Source organism: Alexandromys fortis, unplaced genomic scaffold, assembly GCF_014885135.2.
Source record: "Alexandromys fortis isolate MF-2015 unplaced genomic scaffold, M_Fortis_MF-2015_v1.1 scaffold_186, whole genome shotgun sequence".
NCBI lineage: Eukaryota > Metazoa > Chordata > Mammalia > Rodentia > Cricetidae > Alexandromys > Alexandromys fortis.
This window is the reverse complement of record NW_026068067.1, coordinates 2,644,038-2,659,419: the sequence shown is the minus strand read 5'-3', so window position 1 is coordinate 2,659,419 and position 15,382 is coordinate 2,644,038. Positions and strand designations below refer to the sequence as shown.

The following is a 15,382-nucleotide window of genomic DNA, read 5'->3' as shown; positions in this document are numbered from 1 at the left end:
TCCCCCCCCCCCCTTCTCTCTCTCTCTCTCTCTCTCTCTCTCTCTCTCTCTCCCCTCTCACCTCTCTCTGTACCTCTTCTGGTCCCTGGTCCCTGCAGGGTACCTGACCTCATCTCTCATTTCTTTTGCCTCCCTTAGGAGAAATGTGTAAGCATCCAGGCGGGTGGGGAGGGAGGGACTCCCCAGCCTCCACAGGCACCGGTAGAGGTCTCTCTTCCTTCCTCGGTCTCTCTGTCTCTCCTTCCCTTCCTCCCTCCCTCTTACTCTCTCTCCCCTCCTTTCTCTCCTCTCCTGTTCCCTTGTACCCTTTGCAAAGTGTTTCTGGTAGAGGGTGGTGGGATGGAGGGGACACTTTTTCCTTTGGGGGACCAGATTTTTCATCTCTCTCTGGCTCCTGGTGGCTTAAATTCTTCTGATTTGGCGTTTTCAAGGCCCAGAGCTGTTGTGGAGCACAGGGAAACAAGCCTCCACCTTCCACCCCTTCTGACCAGCCGGGTCCAGTCCTGGGGAGGGTTGTCAGCTATCCCAAGCCCCTGGGAGGGGGCAGCCTGCCAAAGCCCTGGGACGGGGGCGGGGGCGGGCCTCCTGGAGAGGGTGGAGTGGGTTCTGTCTCAGCACACTTGCAAAGCTGCAGTCAGGGTTTCTTCCGGGCTGATGTGGGAGAGGACCAGGGAGGGGTGGTGGGGGTCACAGACTTGCTCTGGGGACTTCCACAGGCCCCATAATTTCTTGCAGGGAGCCCCATGGTGGTAGGTGTGGCTAGGTAGGGAGTGGAGGGTGACCTGCTAGTAATAGGGCAGGAGGCAGTGGACAATGAGATGGCCCTTCAGGGTCCCTTTTGCCTTGAAATTAAGGTGGTCTGTGGAGGATCCCCTGCCAGGGAGGTGGGCGGGGCCCCTCTGAGCTGCTCCCCTCCCCTCTCCTTCCCGCCTTGCCTCTCAGAGGCCTGGGCACCGTCCCTCCCTTGCTCTCCTGAGTCAGCCCTGCACTGGCCGCTCTTCTTGCAGGCTTGGAACTACGGCACTGGATCTCCTCTCTGGGTTGGGCTGGGGGAGGGAAGAAGTGTTGGGAGCTGGGTGCTGAGGTAGGGTTCTTGCTGCCCAAGATCCCTGGCAGACCCTTCTTCATCTCTTCCCCTTCCTTGGGATGACCTCTAACTGTATTTTTCCTCCCCTGGTACCCTCTGACCAGCTCAGGCCCTCTTCATGAACACATACCCCTGGCAGGGGGTTTTATGGGATACCTGGAGAGGGGAAAAAAGGGCAGGTCCCACATAGTCTGGTCAGAGGGTACAGACATAGCTGGTAGGAATGCCAGGGCTTAGTGCCCTGGGTTAACGTATGCTAACAGGACTCTGCTACTGGCTGCCTTGAGCCTAGAAACCTAGAGCCTAGTACTGTAATGGGGGCTACGGATTGCTCCCCTCTCCCAACCAAGTCAGCCTGCTGATGAGCCAGGCTAGAAACAGGCACTAGGCCTGGCTCCTACCCAAGGTCCCTCACTACTGAAGCTGCCTACCATGCTGGTACCAAGTCATCCCAGTGTCCCTGTGTCCCTGGGGCTAGCTGCTTTGGTGATGGGCCAAGCAGGAGCAGAGAATTCACCATAGACCCACAAGCACACACCCTACAGCCCTGGCCTGCCTGTGGGGGTCTGTGATGGAGAAGTGAGAGGGAGGTGCCAGCCCTCCTGAAGGGAAGGGCATCTGTCCCACGGTACTCAGGGAAGAAGAGGGGGTTGGCCACAGTAACCTGCTGGACCACTAGGGTAGGCTAGGAACAGGTTGTGCTGGGCTGTGAGGGGCGAGGGTGGGCAGGCCAGTGGTGCCAACGAGATGCAGTCGAGGTTTTCCTCTTTTCAGGGAATGGGGGGGTGGGGCGGGGCCCCCCACCTTTCTGACATCAGCGCTGCCTTGGTCCCTCCTCCTGAGCCGGGGATGGTCACAGGTAAATCGGGGTCCGGGGCAGGGGAGGTGGGGGGCTGGCTGGGGTGGGCTGGGGCTTTATCCTAGCACCTGGTTCCCTCCCTTGCCCCCTCCGAGCTGGACCTGGGACTGCCCCTGGAAGGGACATTCAGTCGGGCCTGGGCCTTGGAGTGAATTCTCTGCTCACCCCCTCTCTCCTCGCCAGCACTAACCTTCTCTTCCCAGGTGGTCTCCAGAGCGCCTCCCTTGGAGCCAGGATTTGTGGACACACACACACACCTCCTTGTCTCTCTTCCCTCTGCGCAGCTCCCTCACCCCAAGTGTCCCCACTCCACCCTTGTGCACCAGTGTCAGTGTGTGCTTCTGAGCCTGACCCACCAGAGACCCTGCCGGCTGGGGCAGGACTGGACTTCTCCCTAGCCTAACCTGGGAGCTGCTTCCCTCCCTCCTTTCCTCAGCTACGGGTACCAGCTGAGTGGAGCCCAGACAGCAGCAGGGGCCCGAGGAGAGAATAGACAGCCCTAAGCCTCCCTGCCAGAGTGGGTGTGGAAACATCACTCTCCCTTACAGCTTTTGGAGGAAGAAAGTGAAGTGGTTTTTTTGTTTTGTTTTGTTTTGTTTTAAGTCCATCCCTGCATGGTTGGTGAAGGACGGGATCCCAGCCCCTAGTTCTTCCACAGAGGCAGAGAAGGGAGGCCAGGGTGCTGATACCTGAACCTTGAGGCTAGGTGGCACTGCAGCCGAAGTCCCCGCCTCCCATCCCTTTGTGCCCAATCTGGGAGAGCTCTGGCCACATCCTTCGGCCCCAGCCTGTGGGGTCTCTAGCAGCCAAGGAAGGGAAGAGGGCACCACCTCCCCACACTAACCCTGCTCTTGATGGTCTCCAGGGTTCACAGCTCCAGGGAGAGGGGCAGCTGGGCAGGGCGGGATTCCCGGCCCACAAACCCCCTTCCCATCACCAGCCCGACCAAGCAACCATGACTGCAGCAGCAGGAGGGGACAGCATGGTTTCCTCCCCCCACCGTGTGACCAACTTGCCTCTCTCTCCCCTCTCTCCTTGCCTCTGCTCCTCCCCACCTCCTCCCTGCCTACCCACCCACCCGGCCCAGTCTTCGTGTGCCCAGGGACTCTGCAGAAGGTACTGGAGCCCACCTCCACACATGAGTCAGAGCACCAGTCTGGTGCCTGGTGCAAGGACCCGCTGCAGGCAGGTGACCGTATCTACGTCATGCCCTGGATCCCCTACCGCACAGACACACTGACTGAATATGCCTCGTGGGAAGACTATGTGGCTGCGCGCCACACCACCACGTACCGACTGCCCAACCGTGTGGATGGCACTGGCTTTGTAGTCTACGACGGCGCAGTCTTCTACAACAAGGAGCGCACTCGCAACATCGTCAAGTATGACCTGCGGACTCGCATCAAGAGCGGAGAGACAGTCATCAACACAGCCAACTACCATGACACCTCGCCTTACCGCTGGGGAGGCAAGACCGACATTGACCTGGCGGTGGATGAGAACGGGCTGTGGGTCATTTATGCCACTGAGGGCAACAACGGGCGCCTGGTAGTGAGCCAGCTCAACCCCTACACGCTGCGCTTTGAGGGCACCTGGGAAACGGGCTACGACAAGCGCTCGGCCTCCAATGCCTTCATGGTATGCGGTGTCCTCTACGTGCTGCGCTCCGTGTATGTGGATGACGACAGTGAGGCGGCGGGCAACCGTGTGGACTATGCCTTCAACACCAATGCGAACCGAGAGGAGCCAGTCAGTCTCGCTTTCCCCAACCCCTACCAGTTTGTGTCCTCTGTCGACTACAACCCCCGGGACAACCAGCTGTATGTGTGGAATAACTACTTTGTGGTGCGCTACAGCCTGGAGTTCGGACCCCCAGATCCTAGTGCTGGTGAGAGGGGTCTGAGGGTGGGACCCCAGACCCCAGCGCTGGTGAGAGTGGGTTTGAGGGTGTAGGCCTCTTTGCATCCATTAGTCCTCAGTACTGGAATGTAGGGCCTACTGTAAGCTCTTGAGGATTAGGAGGTACAGAAAATCCCAGTTTGTGGCAAACACTGTCCACACCCTCACAGCTGTTGCTTCAACGTGCCTTCTGTCTTCAAAGCACTGTTTTACAGATGAGGGATGATTGTGAAGCTTGAGGGCTGAACCCCAGGATTCTGGGCTCTACCCAGTGATCTGTGCTGCCCGGGCACATTCATGTGGTGTTGCTTAGGGGGTGCGGGATCAGATGCTTGCTGTAGTCTTGTTTTGCCTCCAGCTGGTGTTCCCATCACTAACCCAGAGCAACTCCAGAGCTCTAGAGAGCCTTAGCTAACCTTTGCAGAGGGGAACTGAGTACCCCCGAGGGAAAACGTAGCCAGGTTCCCGACCCCAATCAGCTATGTCACAGATGAGTGGTGTTGTAGCCAGCAGCTTTGACACACATCTCCAGTCCCGGCTCTGGGAGCGACACCTTGTGGTACATAGTAGTACATTTTCACCTCATGGACCCATGAGTGTAGGGTACCTCTGAGCACAGGAAAGGTCAGGGGACCCAGGACAGCTTTTCACGTCAATGAGTAAGAAGACATCAAGATGCCAAGAGGCCTTGTGCTTGGGCTCATTGGTGGGCCTTGGGCATGGGTGTGACCCAGTCCTGTCCTCTCTACCTCCCAGGCCCAGCCACTTCTCCACCTCTCAGTACCACCACCACAGCTCGGCCCACACCCCTCACCAGCACAGCCTCGCCTGCAGCCACCACTCCACTCCGTCGGGCACCCCTCACCACACACCCAGTGGGTGCCATTAACCAGCTAGGACCTGACCTGCCTCCAGCGACAGCCCCAGCGCCCAGCACCCGGCGGCCCCCAGCTCCCAATCTGCATGTGTCCCCTGAGCTCTTCTGTGAACCCCGAGAGGTCCGGCGGGTCCAGTGGCCAGCCACCCAACAGGGTATGCTGGTGGAGAGGCCTTGCCCCAAGGGAACACGAGGTGAGTGCTGGGGCCACAGCTGACGGCGAAGGGCTGGAAGGCCCACAGCTTAGCTATGCAGGTGCCACCTGCAACTGAGCACCTGGGGAGCTGCCAATAACCCGGCTACTGGTCTCAGACTAAAGTAGCAAAGCCAGTTTCAGGACAGATGTGGGACAGATAAGCAGCCCAGGTGCTCTGAGGTTTCAGGAAAGTTTGGGAGAGACTTTGTGGAGAAAACCTTCCACAGCCCATCTTGCCTAGGAGGCTAGTGCCTTTTCCCAAGAGTTCCTCTCCTCATCCTCTGCTCTGTCTCCTCTCTTGTTCCTTGTCCCCTCTTCATTTCCTTCTCTTTGACTTTCTTGTCCGTCTCTACAGGAATTGCCTCGTTCCAGTGTCTCCCTGCTCTGGGGCTCTGGAATCCTCGGGGTCCTGACCTCAGTAACTGCACCTCCCCTTGGGTCAACCAAGTAGCCCAGAAGGTACCAGTAACTGCTGCCCCTTGCAGGCAGGCTATCCAGAGCCCAGGGTCAGCAGGAGTGGAAATGGCTTGGGAGATATATAGGGCAAGGGGCATCCTTTTACCTGACCCATGTGTGGGAAAGGCTAGCAGGGAGAAGAGGGCAGGTGAGGAGGGAATGTGGACCAGGGCAGGCCAGTGCCCAGAAGACCTGAAGTCCCTTCCCACCTCACACAGATTAAGAGTGGAGAGAATGCAGCCAACATTGCTAGTGAGCTGGCCCGCCATACACGGGGCTCCATCTACGCTGGGGACGTGTCCTCATCGGTAAAGCTGATGGAACAACTGTTAGACATCCTGGACGCCCAGCTCCAGGCCCTCCGGCCCATTGAGCGCGAGTCAGCTGGCAAGAACTACAACAAGGTAGGCATCTGTACCTTCTGCCACCCCACAGTGACCAGAGAGGGACACAATACCCCAGGGGCTGCTGGCCTTCACTGCCGCACTGCCTTGAGCAGTCTTAGAGGTGGGGTTCCTGAGGAAGGTCTCAGGGCCCCAGAGTCTGAGCACTGTGACTAGGGGAGCAGTGCCTGGAGTCCCCACCCATCACTACCTCCATCTCTTTCTCCAGATGCACAAGCGAGAGAGAACCTGCAAGGATTATATCAAGGTGAGCTCCGTGTGGTACAGATTGTGGGGATGAAGGGAAGAGAGAGAAGAGGACATTAAGACTATCCCAAGGAACTTAGAATGTGGGGGGCTCATGGTATCGTCCCTGCTACACACAGGCCGTGGTAGAGACGGTGGACAACCTGCTCCGGCCAGAGGCACTTGAGTCCTGGAAAGACATGAATGCCACGGAACAGGTGCATACAGCCACCATGCTCCTAGATGTCCTGGAGGAGGGGGCCTTCCTGCTGGCCGACAATGTCAGGGAACCCGCTCGCTTCTTAGCTGCCAAGCAGAATGTGGGTGAGTACTGTAGCCACCCCGGGGCCAACCCCAAACTGCAGGGGTGTTGGTTTCCCAATTCCTGGGCCTGTGGTTTCACTGCAGGTTCATGGGGTAGCATGAACCCTGTCTGGGGATGGACACTGGTAACGTATCCTTTCTGCCTCTGCTCCCACAGTCCTGGAGGTGACTGTCCTGAACACAGAGGGTCAAGTGCAGGAGTTGGTGTTTCCCCAGGAATATCCCAGCGAGAACTCCATCCAGCTGTCTGCCAACACCATCAAGCAGAATAGCCGCAACGGTCAGTGTCCCGTGGGGTTTGTCCACAAGCACGTGCACACTGCCCACTTGGTACCTTGATCTTGACTCTCTGGAACACAACAGTCATGTGTTTTAATCACGGTTTATCTGCCGTGAGTATGGATGTTCCAAAGCCCTATAGAGGCTCTAGAAGACGTTTTGCCATTTGAGGCTGAGACACGGAGAGATTAGGGGATCTGCCTAAGGTCACACAAAGTAAGAGAGGGTCAGAGAGCCAGCCTGTATGTCCTGGCCTCTGTGTTTGATCTCCCACTGCTGAACAATGGCCTGTGGAAATGGCTTCTGAACTTCTGCTGCTTCAACTGGGCCACAGCCCAGATAGAAGTGCGTGGCCAAGGATGGCCACTATTTCACCCTGTGCCCATCTTCCTCAGGGGTGGTCAAGGTTGTCTTCATCCTCTACAACAACTTGGGCCTGTTCTTGTCCACGGAGAATGCCACGGTGAAGCTGGCAGGCGAGACAGGGACCGGTGGCCCTGGCGGTGCCTCCCTGGTGGTGAACTCGCAGGTCATCGCAGCTTCCATCAATAAGGAATCAAGCCGCGTCTTCCTCATGGACCCTGTCATCTTTACTGTGGCTCACTTGGAGGTGAGCTCATGTACCCCACCCTCGCTGGAGGTCCCAGCATCCCCTGTTCCTGGACTACATATCCCCCACCATTGTTCACCCACCTGAGAGTAAGTTTCAGCTCCCCTGCTTCAGCTTGGACCATGTGTCCCTAGAGCTGGTGGTCACCTTGGGCCCTAGACACTTCCTTCACACCTGTCACTGTCCCCGTAGCTGGTTTTGAGGGCAGGAATAGCAGTTTTGACACCCTGTCCACCACCATACAACAGGCCAAGAACCACTTCAATGCAAACTGCTCCTTCTGGAACTACTCAGAGCGCTCCATGCTGGGCTACTGGTCAACCCAGGGCTGCCGCCTGGTGGAGTCCAATAAGACCCATACCACATGTGCCTGCAGCCACCTCACCAACTTCGCAGTGCTCATGGCTCACCGAGAGATCGTAAGCTGGCCGGCGCTCCGCTGCTCCAGGCGGGCCTGCTTGCTGCTGGCCTGGCTTTGCATGGCACCCTAGAGAGCACACAGCATGGGTGATGCCTACGAGGCCGGCTCATGGGCATGGGGGCCACCAGACTTGCCTAGGGCATGAGGCCTTGCATCTGGCTCCCCTGGCCCCCGAGGTACTCTGGGGAAGGCAGATGGTATCACATTGTCTTCTCTCCAGGCGCCTTCCAGAGCATGAGGAAATGAGCTGCACCGCCTGCGCAGGGGTGGGGGCCGCTCGGTGGCTGGGTGGGTAGTGCTGGAGGTCCTTACCTGCAGCTGCCACCTGGCCAAGCCTTGAGTGCCTCCCTACTCCTGTCCCCTAGTACCAGGGCCGGATCAATGAGCTGCTGCTGTCGGTCATCACCTGGGTGGGCATTGTCATCTCCCTGGTCTGTCTAGCCATCTGTATCTCCACCTTCTGCTTCCTGCGAGGCCTGCAGACCGACCGCAACACCATCCACAAGAACCTGTGCATCAACCTCTTCCTTGCCGAGCTGCTCTTCCTGGTTGGGATAGACAAGACTCAGTATGAGGTGAGCCACACCTGGGGCCGAGGCTGGGCGGTGGGAGGGGCCGCAGCTGGTGGAGGGGCCTCTTACTGATGTGCTCTCCCAGGTTGCCTGCCCCATCTTCGCAGGCCTGCTGCACTACTTTTTCCTGGCCGCGTTTTCCTGGCTGTGCCTGGAAGGTGTGCACCTCTACCTGCTGCTGGTGGAAGTGTTTGAGAGCGAATACTCACGCACCAAGTACTATTACCTGGGCGGCTACTGCTTCCCAGCCCTGGTGGTAGGCATCGCAGCCGCCATTGACTACCGAAGCTATGGCACCGAGAAGGCGTGAGTGTCTCTGTTATCCCCGTGGTCTTCGTCTGTTTGGCTCTTGAGTGGCTGGCTTTCCTTGGGCCGGGGCTGGGGTGGCCAGTCTTTCAGGAGGCATCTCTCCACTCTGGTTGTCTTTCATTTTAGATGCTGGCTGAGAGTTGACAACTACTTCATCTGGAGCTTCATTGGGCCTGTTTCCTTTGTCATTGTGGTGAGTGGCACTCCAAGTACTGGGCTCCTTTCGTCCAGGCTGGTCTTGACCCTAATCTTTGCAACTTGCCAGCTTTTCAAAAATGGCATTGGTGTAAAAATCTGTCAGAACCAAACGGGCCAGGGCATGGCCCAGTGGTGAGCACTTGCCCACTATGCAATAGGCCCTGGGTTCTAGTTCTAAAACCACACAGACATGCACACACGCCTGAGCTGTAGCTAAAAAGACCAGGCCAACAAAGTCCATTGTCTTCAACACTGAGGCCAGTGCACCAGCAGCTGTGGTTTCATGCCAAGCCACGACCCTTGGCCTCACAGCAGTGACAGCAAGTAACAGATGCGGGTAGTGGGCACTTTGGGCCCCCATAGGCAGAGAAGGCCCCGAGGAAGGGGTTGGAGCAGAGACTGAGCCCTTCCTGTACTCTCTACTCAGGTGAACCTGGTGTTCCTCATGGTGACCCTGCATAAGATGATCCGGAGCTCATCAGTGCTCAAGCCTGACTCCAGTCGCCTTGACAACATCAAGTGAGCCCTCACCCTGGGCCCTCGGGGTTCCCAGAACCCTTTGTTTCCCGCTGGTGCTGTGTGGTGGGGCTTGTGCATGGTGTGGGTCAGAAAGTGCAGCAGTCCATGCAGCCTGTGCTTTCAGGCCTGCCACTGCAGGTTTAGTGTGAGTCTGTGTGCGGGCACCTAGAAAACTGGGCCACAAAGGGAGTCTGAGTGGACTGGAAGTCTGGCCAAAGTAATGAAGTTGGCAGGGAACGACCCGTCACCTGAAGCCAACCCTCGGTGTCAACCTGGAGGCCTTGGGGCTGGGCTATCTTCCCTGGTGAGCAGTGTGATTGCCTGTCCTCCTGGCCACCAGGTCCTGGGCGCTGGGCGCCATTGCACTGCTCTTCCTGCTGGGCCTCACCTGGGCTTTCGGCCTCCTCTTCATCAACAAGGAGTCTGTAGTCATGGCCTATCTCTTCACTACCTTCAACGCCTTCCAGGGAGTCTTCATCTTTGTCTTTCACTGCGCCTTACAGAAAAAGGTGAGGGTGGCAGAGCTCGCCTTGGACATTCTGGGCCCCAGAATGAAAGGACCAGGTGCACCTTGGCCCTCAGTGTGTCCCCTGGGCACCTGTCTTCTGTGGAACCATTTGAGTCTGGTGGGGCTGGGGGGATTCAGCCAGGAGCAAAAGAGATTCCAGAAATAAAGCAGGACACAAAGGCGTCGCAGCACACAGAGCAGGTACAGCCCTAAGTGGCAGAAAGCTGGTAGCCACAGCATTAAGACTTCTGCCATAACCATCTAAAAAGAACTGACTTTTGTAAGGATAGAAGGAATGGTTCCAGGGGAACCCTTGTCTGACTTCGAGTGTACTGCACACACATAGCGCGCACACATACATGCAGGCAAAGCATCCATACACATAAAAATTTTTTTTGCAAACCACACGAGGGCTGAGGATGTGGCTGAGTTGGTAGACTGCTTGCCTAGCATACATGAAGTCTGTCCCATCCCCAGTATCACAGATTGGGAACAGGGGTGCATGCCTAGAGATGTAGTACCGGGGAGGTAGGGGCAGGAGTATCAGGAGCTCAGTCATAATGTTCCCTGTGCCTGGCACACAGTACATGTTCCTGAAAGATGTGTCGAGTTGGAGAACACTGGAATAAATAAATGATTGAGGGAGTCGATGGTGGTAAAGAAAAGAATGATAGCCTGAATAGATGATCAGAGTTTCTGTGGCCAAGGTGCAGGTGCCCACCGTCAGCTGTCCGTCCCCCCCTGCGCAGGTGCACAAGGAGTACAGCAAGTGCCTGCGTCACTCCTACTGCTGCATCCGCTCCCCACCTGGGGGGACTCACGGCTCCCTCAAGACCTCAGCCATGCGAAGTAACACCCGATACTACACGGGGACCCAGGTACCCAAGCAGGGAAGGCATATCCAGCATGTTTCTCTGTGGCCAAGAGGCAGGAGTGTCTGCCAGAGCCTCAGAAAGATCTGGAGGGCAGGGCAGTTAGAGATCCCCTCATGTTTGGGCTGTGTCCCCAGAGCCGAATCCGGAGGATGTGGAACGACACCGTGAGGAAACAGACAGAGTCCTCCTTTATGGCAGGTGACGTCAACAGCACCCCCACCCTGAACCGAGGTGAGGTCTCCCCAGCCCTGGGTCCTCTCTCAGAAGCTCCTTGTCCCAAGTCTCTAGGCTGCCTTGTAACCTCTGACCCTTCCCTTGGGCAGGTACCATGGGGAATCATCTACTGACCAACCCCGTGCTACAACCCCGTGGGGGCACCAGCCCATACAATACACTCATTGCAGAGTCTGTGGGCTTCAATCCTTCCTCGCCCCCAGTCTTCAACTCCCCAGGTGAGGACACTTGGGCTGGCTGGATGCCAGGGAAGAGCAGAGTCCCAGGTCGGGAGGCCCCAAGGGCAGGTCCTGAGGGGCCTCTGCTTAGCTCATTCTTGTCTTGTCTTCTCTTGCGGGCTGGCATCTACAGGAAGCTACAGGGAACCCAGTAAGTACCGCTGTCTCCTGGAAGCACTTCCATAGTGGGGAGGGGGACAAAGGCAGACCCTTCTGTAGCTTCATAGGGACTGGAAACTTAGGGTGTCCCTTTCTACAGGCTCTGGCATGGCAGCCAGGTGAGGACTTTCAGGTAGGGAATGAAAGTGGGCATCCAAGCCTAGTCGGTGTACCTGGCTACACTGGCCTCCACTTGCTGAAGTTGTGGCACTTTCGAGGGAACCCTGGGTGAACTGGCCCATATACATCCTCATGGGCTGTGCTAGGCGGCAGACCCCCCCCCCCAAACAGGAGAGAGAGAGAGGAGAGACCTGAGGCTCTGGGACAGACCTCTGTGCTCCCTTTGTCTACCACGTGACCAGGCCCATCCTTACTGCCCCCTCTGCCCTGCAGAGCACCCCTTGGGAGGCCGGGAAGCCTGTGGCATGGACACCCTGCCCCTTAACGGCAACTTCAACAACAGCTACTCCTTGAGAAGCGGGGATTTCCCTCCAGGGGATGGGGGTCCCGAGCCACCCCGAGGTCGGAACCTGGCCGATGCCGCCGCCTTTGAGAAGATGATCATCTCAGAGCTGGTGCACAACAACCTGCGGGGGGCCAGTGGGGGCGCCAAAGGGCCTCCGCCGGAGCCTCCTGTGCCACCCGTGCCAGGGGTCAGTGAGGACGAGGCCGGCGGGCCTGGGGGTGCTGACCGGGCAGAGATTGAACTTCTCTACAAGGCCCTGGAGGAGCCACTGCTGCTGCCCCGGGCCCAGTCGGTGCTGTACCAGAGTGATCTGGATGAGTCGGAGAGCTGCACGGCAGAGGATGGGGCCACCAGTCGGCCCCTTTCCTCACCTCCCGGCCGGGACTCCCTCTATGCCAGCGGGGCCAACCTGCGGGACTCGCCCTCCTACCCGGACAGCAGCCCCGAAGGGCCTAGTGAGGCCCTGCCCCCACCCCCACCTGCCCCCCCTGGGCCCCCAGAAATCTACTACACCTCCCGCCCGCCGGCCCTGGTGGCTCGGAATCCTCTACAGGGCTACTACCAGGTGCGGCGGCCCAGCCATGAGGGCTACCTGGCAGCCCCCAGTCTCGAGGGGCCAGGGCCCGATGGGGACGGGCAGATGCAGTTAGTCACCAGTCTCTGAGGGGCCTCATGGACCAGAGGCCGGGGGCCTGGCCAGGGAGGGAACCCAGGAGGGGCTCTGGTGGGAGCAGAGACTGACGGAGGCAGTGGCTGGTGGGCCACTCTCTCCAGGTGCCCCTCAGCCCATGGGCCCCACAGTCCCCTCGGGGGGCTCTGACCTGGGCCCCAGGTGCCAGGGTTAGTAGACAGGGTTTCCACCAGCCACAGGCCCCAGCCTCTCTAGGGGAGTGCAATGAGGAAAAGCACTTGGGCCCTGGGAGTAGGGGAGAAGCTGGTAGGTGTGACCAACTTCTGACTCCCTGCTTGTGGAGGAAGAGCAAGGGATAAGGCTTCCCTAGGATTTTAGGGGGTTGCCGCTTTTGAGGTGGCCGAAGCCTTGCAGGATCCAGTTTATCAGCTGCTCCTCCCCATCTACCAGAGGGAAGCAGTGGGGCAGCGGGACAGATGGACAGGATCCTCCCTGCTAGGTTCCTTGTGCCCTGGAGACTGGGCCTTGCACCACAGGCAGGCCGAGGCCTGGGGATGGGCAGTGGGGGCTGGTGGTTATCGAGGAACTTTCTCTGAAGCTCCTTTCTCCCTTGCTATCGGTCCTTGTCTCCCAAGCAAGCCTGCCCTTCAACCCTCAGAGTGCACCCAATGACCCCCTCCCTTGGGGTGACTCCCAATGAAGCACAACTCCCCGCAGGGCCCCTAACCCACTGGGGTGGCCATATCTGGGCAGTTCCCAGTCCTGTGGGCTGGGCTATCTGGGGAGCAGATTTGGGGTCTGGGGCTCCCTGAGGAGCGGGTCCTGGGTTTGGATCTTTCCCTAGGGGGTCCTCTTACCCCTCTCTCTTCCTCCCCTATTGCTGTAAATATTTCAACAAAATGGAAAAGGAAAAAAAGACAAAAAAAAAAAAGTAAGAAAAGAAAATCTCATCACTTGAAGCCACCGGGCACCTGCAGCCCAGGCCAGCCCGGACTTTCTCCGGAACAGAGCAGCGGCCAGCCCTGGCAACCAGGACTTCCTGTATTGTACATCCCAGCCAGGGCGGGCAGCCGCCAGAGCCGCTTTTACACTCCAGAGAGCAACAGCGAAACAAAGAACCCGTCCTTCCCGGCACCGGGTCCCATCACCTCTACTCTGTCGGTCCTGCATCAGTCCGCCCTCCTGGGGCGTGTACCTCACTGCCTGCCCCGCTGGCCAGGAGACACCCTCACACCCAAAGATGCTTTTGCCGAGATGGCTGCACTACCCCTTTGAGTTCCTGCTTCTCGTATATCACTTCAGGACTCACGGCAGGCAGGAGGAGGCTGGCGTCCCATCCTGAGAAGGGCAAGGGAAAGGAGTGAAGGGCAGGGAATGGTTCCTGTGGCTGAGCGGGATGGCAGTGGCGAGGTCTTTCTGAGGGAGAGGGGAACAAAGGTGAGAGGTCCCTTTCCCTTGCCCCTCACCCCAAGCCCTCTGCCAGGCTTAAGGTGTCTATCTAGCACCTCTGGCCCTTCAGCCTGGCCTGCCCTCCCCCAGTTTTGGGGAGATAGCATTAACTCTGCTGCCATCTTCCGGAGATGGAATCACACCTCTGCTGACTTCACCCAGTTTTTTTCCCTGCCTCCTTCCTCACAAGTGCCATGAGTTTTCAAGTATCCTCGGGTCTCAGCTTGCTGCTGCCGTGAACTTCTTTGGGTTATGAGGGAGGGGCTCTAGGAAGGCGCTGAGCAGGAGGTGAATCCGTGGCCAGGAGGACCCTTTTTGCTGCTAGAAAGCCCTCTCCCTTTTGGGGAGCTGGGACTGGCTTGTCCCCATCAATGTGGGGGGAAAGGGGCCAGACCAAAGATAATGGTTTGCCCCATGAAGGGGAACAGATGTGAAAAGGCAGGGTTTATTCCATCTCTGGTTTTTTCTGGTAGTGTGTATTAGCCTATCTTGCCAGAAGACCAAGGGTGAAGTCTAGATGGGGGAGAGAGGATGGGGGTAGTCTTGCCAAGGCAGGCCCAGAGAGTAGGAGATGGCTTGTGGTCCTTGCCTAACTTCTGCTGGACCTGGAGCTTGCTGTGGTTCTGTGGAGTGACTGGCCCAGGAAGCAGAGGACTTAACTCAGCCCAGACCTGAGGCCCATCAGACATCAATAAATCTGGAAGAAAGGGCGGGCGAAGAGGTCCCCTGGGATTGGAGGCACAGGAGTCCTGCTCCCCTCATTCCCTGCACGGTCCTTTTCCAGATGTGGGCGATGGACGGCAGAGGATGTGGTGCAGCAGGGCCTTTGGTTCCTACTCTAGCTGGCATCGCCAGCAGAGTAAGCCCCAGGCCTCAGCTACACAGCGGGTCCCCAAGTGGGGCTGGTTCCACTGCAATCCAGCGCAAAGCCACCCAGAGAGCCCAGGTGTCCCCTACCCTAACCAGACCTGGTGCCTTGACGCCCCCACCCCAGCGGGGACGGTACAAAGAAGGGTCTTGGTCTCCTCCTCCCTTCCTTGGGCTCCTGAGTTCATTTGCTCCTAAATCTTCTCATTCTTTTTCTCTGCATTTTTTTTCCTTTTGGGTTTTTCTTAACTATCCACCTTCTTTCTTTGTGTCCCTTTGCTGTCTCTGTGTTCCCCCCCCCTCGCCCCATTCTCAATTTCTCTGTCCATTTGGGCCTCCCTGCTCCCACACCCTAGTCCCTTCTTTCCTTGGTCTCCTTTTCGATATGCCAAACCAATTTTGGGTCGAGTGCATTTAACGAGAACAAAACAAAAGGCTCATAAGAACGTTTCAGAAAAAAACAAAAAGTTTAAAAAAATGTTGAGTCAAAAAGTCAAACAATAAAGAAATTAAGATTTCTTGGAATGATAAAGAGTGGTGTCATTCAATTGGGGGACAAAAAGTGGGGTATAGTATATGAGTCCCAGAAATCTATACTTGAACGTCTTGCACGCCTAGAATTTCAGCATGTGGGAAGCAGGATTGGGAGGATTGATTAGCCAGTTCAGTCTGGTCTACTTGGTAAAACCCTGTCTCAAAATTAAGGGGCCGGGGAAATGGTTCCATGGTAAAGACCACTT

General features: G+C 57.5%; 1 protein-coding gene across 10 annotated transcripts in view; it reads left to right on the top strand.

Moving 5' to 3' along the window:
• Positions 1 to 15,168, top strand: part of Adgrl1 (adhesion G protein-coupled receptor L1) — a 40,733-nt gene extending 25,565 nt beyond the window's left edge. For 3 of the 10 annotated variants that reach the window (XM_050120742.1, XM_050120741.1, XM_050120749.1), the window contains 19 exons: positions 3,034 to 3,834; positions 4,602 to 4,916; positions 5,274 to 5,377; positions 5,593 to 5,778; positions 5,987 to 6,025; positions 6,144 to 6,327; positions 6,485 to 6,607; positions 7,002 to 7,216; positions 7,465 to 7,635; positions 8,003 to 8,212; positions 8,295 to 8,515; positions 8,645 to 8,711; positions 9,144 to 9,235; positions 9,576 to 9,744; positions 10,493 to 10,621; positions 10,753 to 10,849; positions 10,942 to 11,070; positions 11,204 to 11,221; positions 11,623 to 15,168. In XM_050120742.1, coding sequence (XP_049976699.1) covers positions 3,034 to 3,834; positions 4,602 to 4,916; positions 5,274 to 5,377; positions 5,593 to 5,778; positions 5,987 to 6,025; positions 6,144 to 6,327; positions 6,485 to 6,607; positions 7,002 to 7,216; positions 7,465 to 7,635; positions 8,003 to 8,212; positions 8,295 to 8,515; positions 8,645 to 8,711; positions 9,144 to 9,235; positions 9,576 to 9,744; positions 10,493 to 10,621; positions 10,753 to 10,849; positions 10,942 to 11,070; positions 11,204 to 11,221; positions 11,623 to 12,359 — 4,007 coding nt within the window. In that variant the 3' untranslated portion in view covers positions 12,360 to 15,168. Of the gene's footprint in view, positions 1 to 1,861; positions 1,947 to 3,033; positions 3,835 to 4,601; positions 4,917 to 5,273; positions 5,378 to 5,592; positions 5,779 to 5,986; positions 6,026 to 6,143; positions 6,328 to 6,484; positions 6,608 to 7,001; positions 7,217 to 7,464; positions 7,636 to 8,002; positions 8,213 to 8,294; positions 8,516 to 8,644; positions 8,712 to 9,143; positions 9,236 to 9,575; positions 9,745 to 10,492; positions 10,622 to 10,752; positions 10,850 to 10,941; positions 11,071 to 11,203; positions 11,222 to 11,622 lie in introns of all 10 variants that reach the window. The other 7 variants (XM_050120747.1, XM_050120748.1, XM_050120750.1 and 4 more) reach the window with 4 other exon arrangements.
• Positions 15,169 to 15,382: the final 214 nt, after the last annotated feature.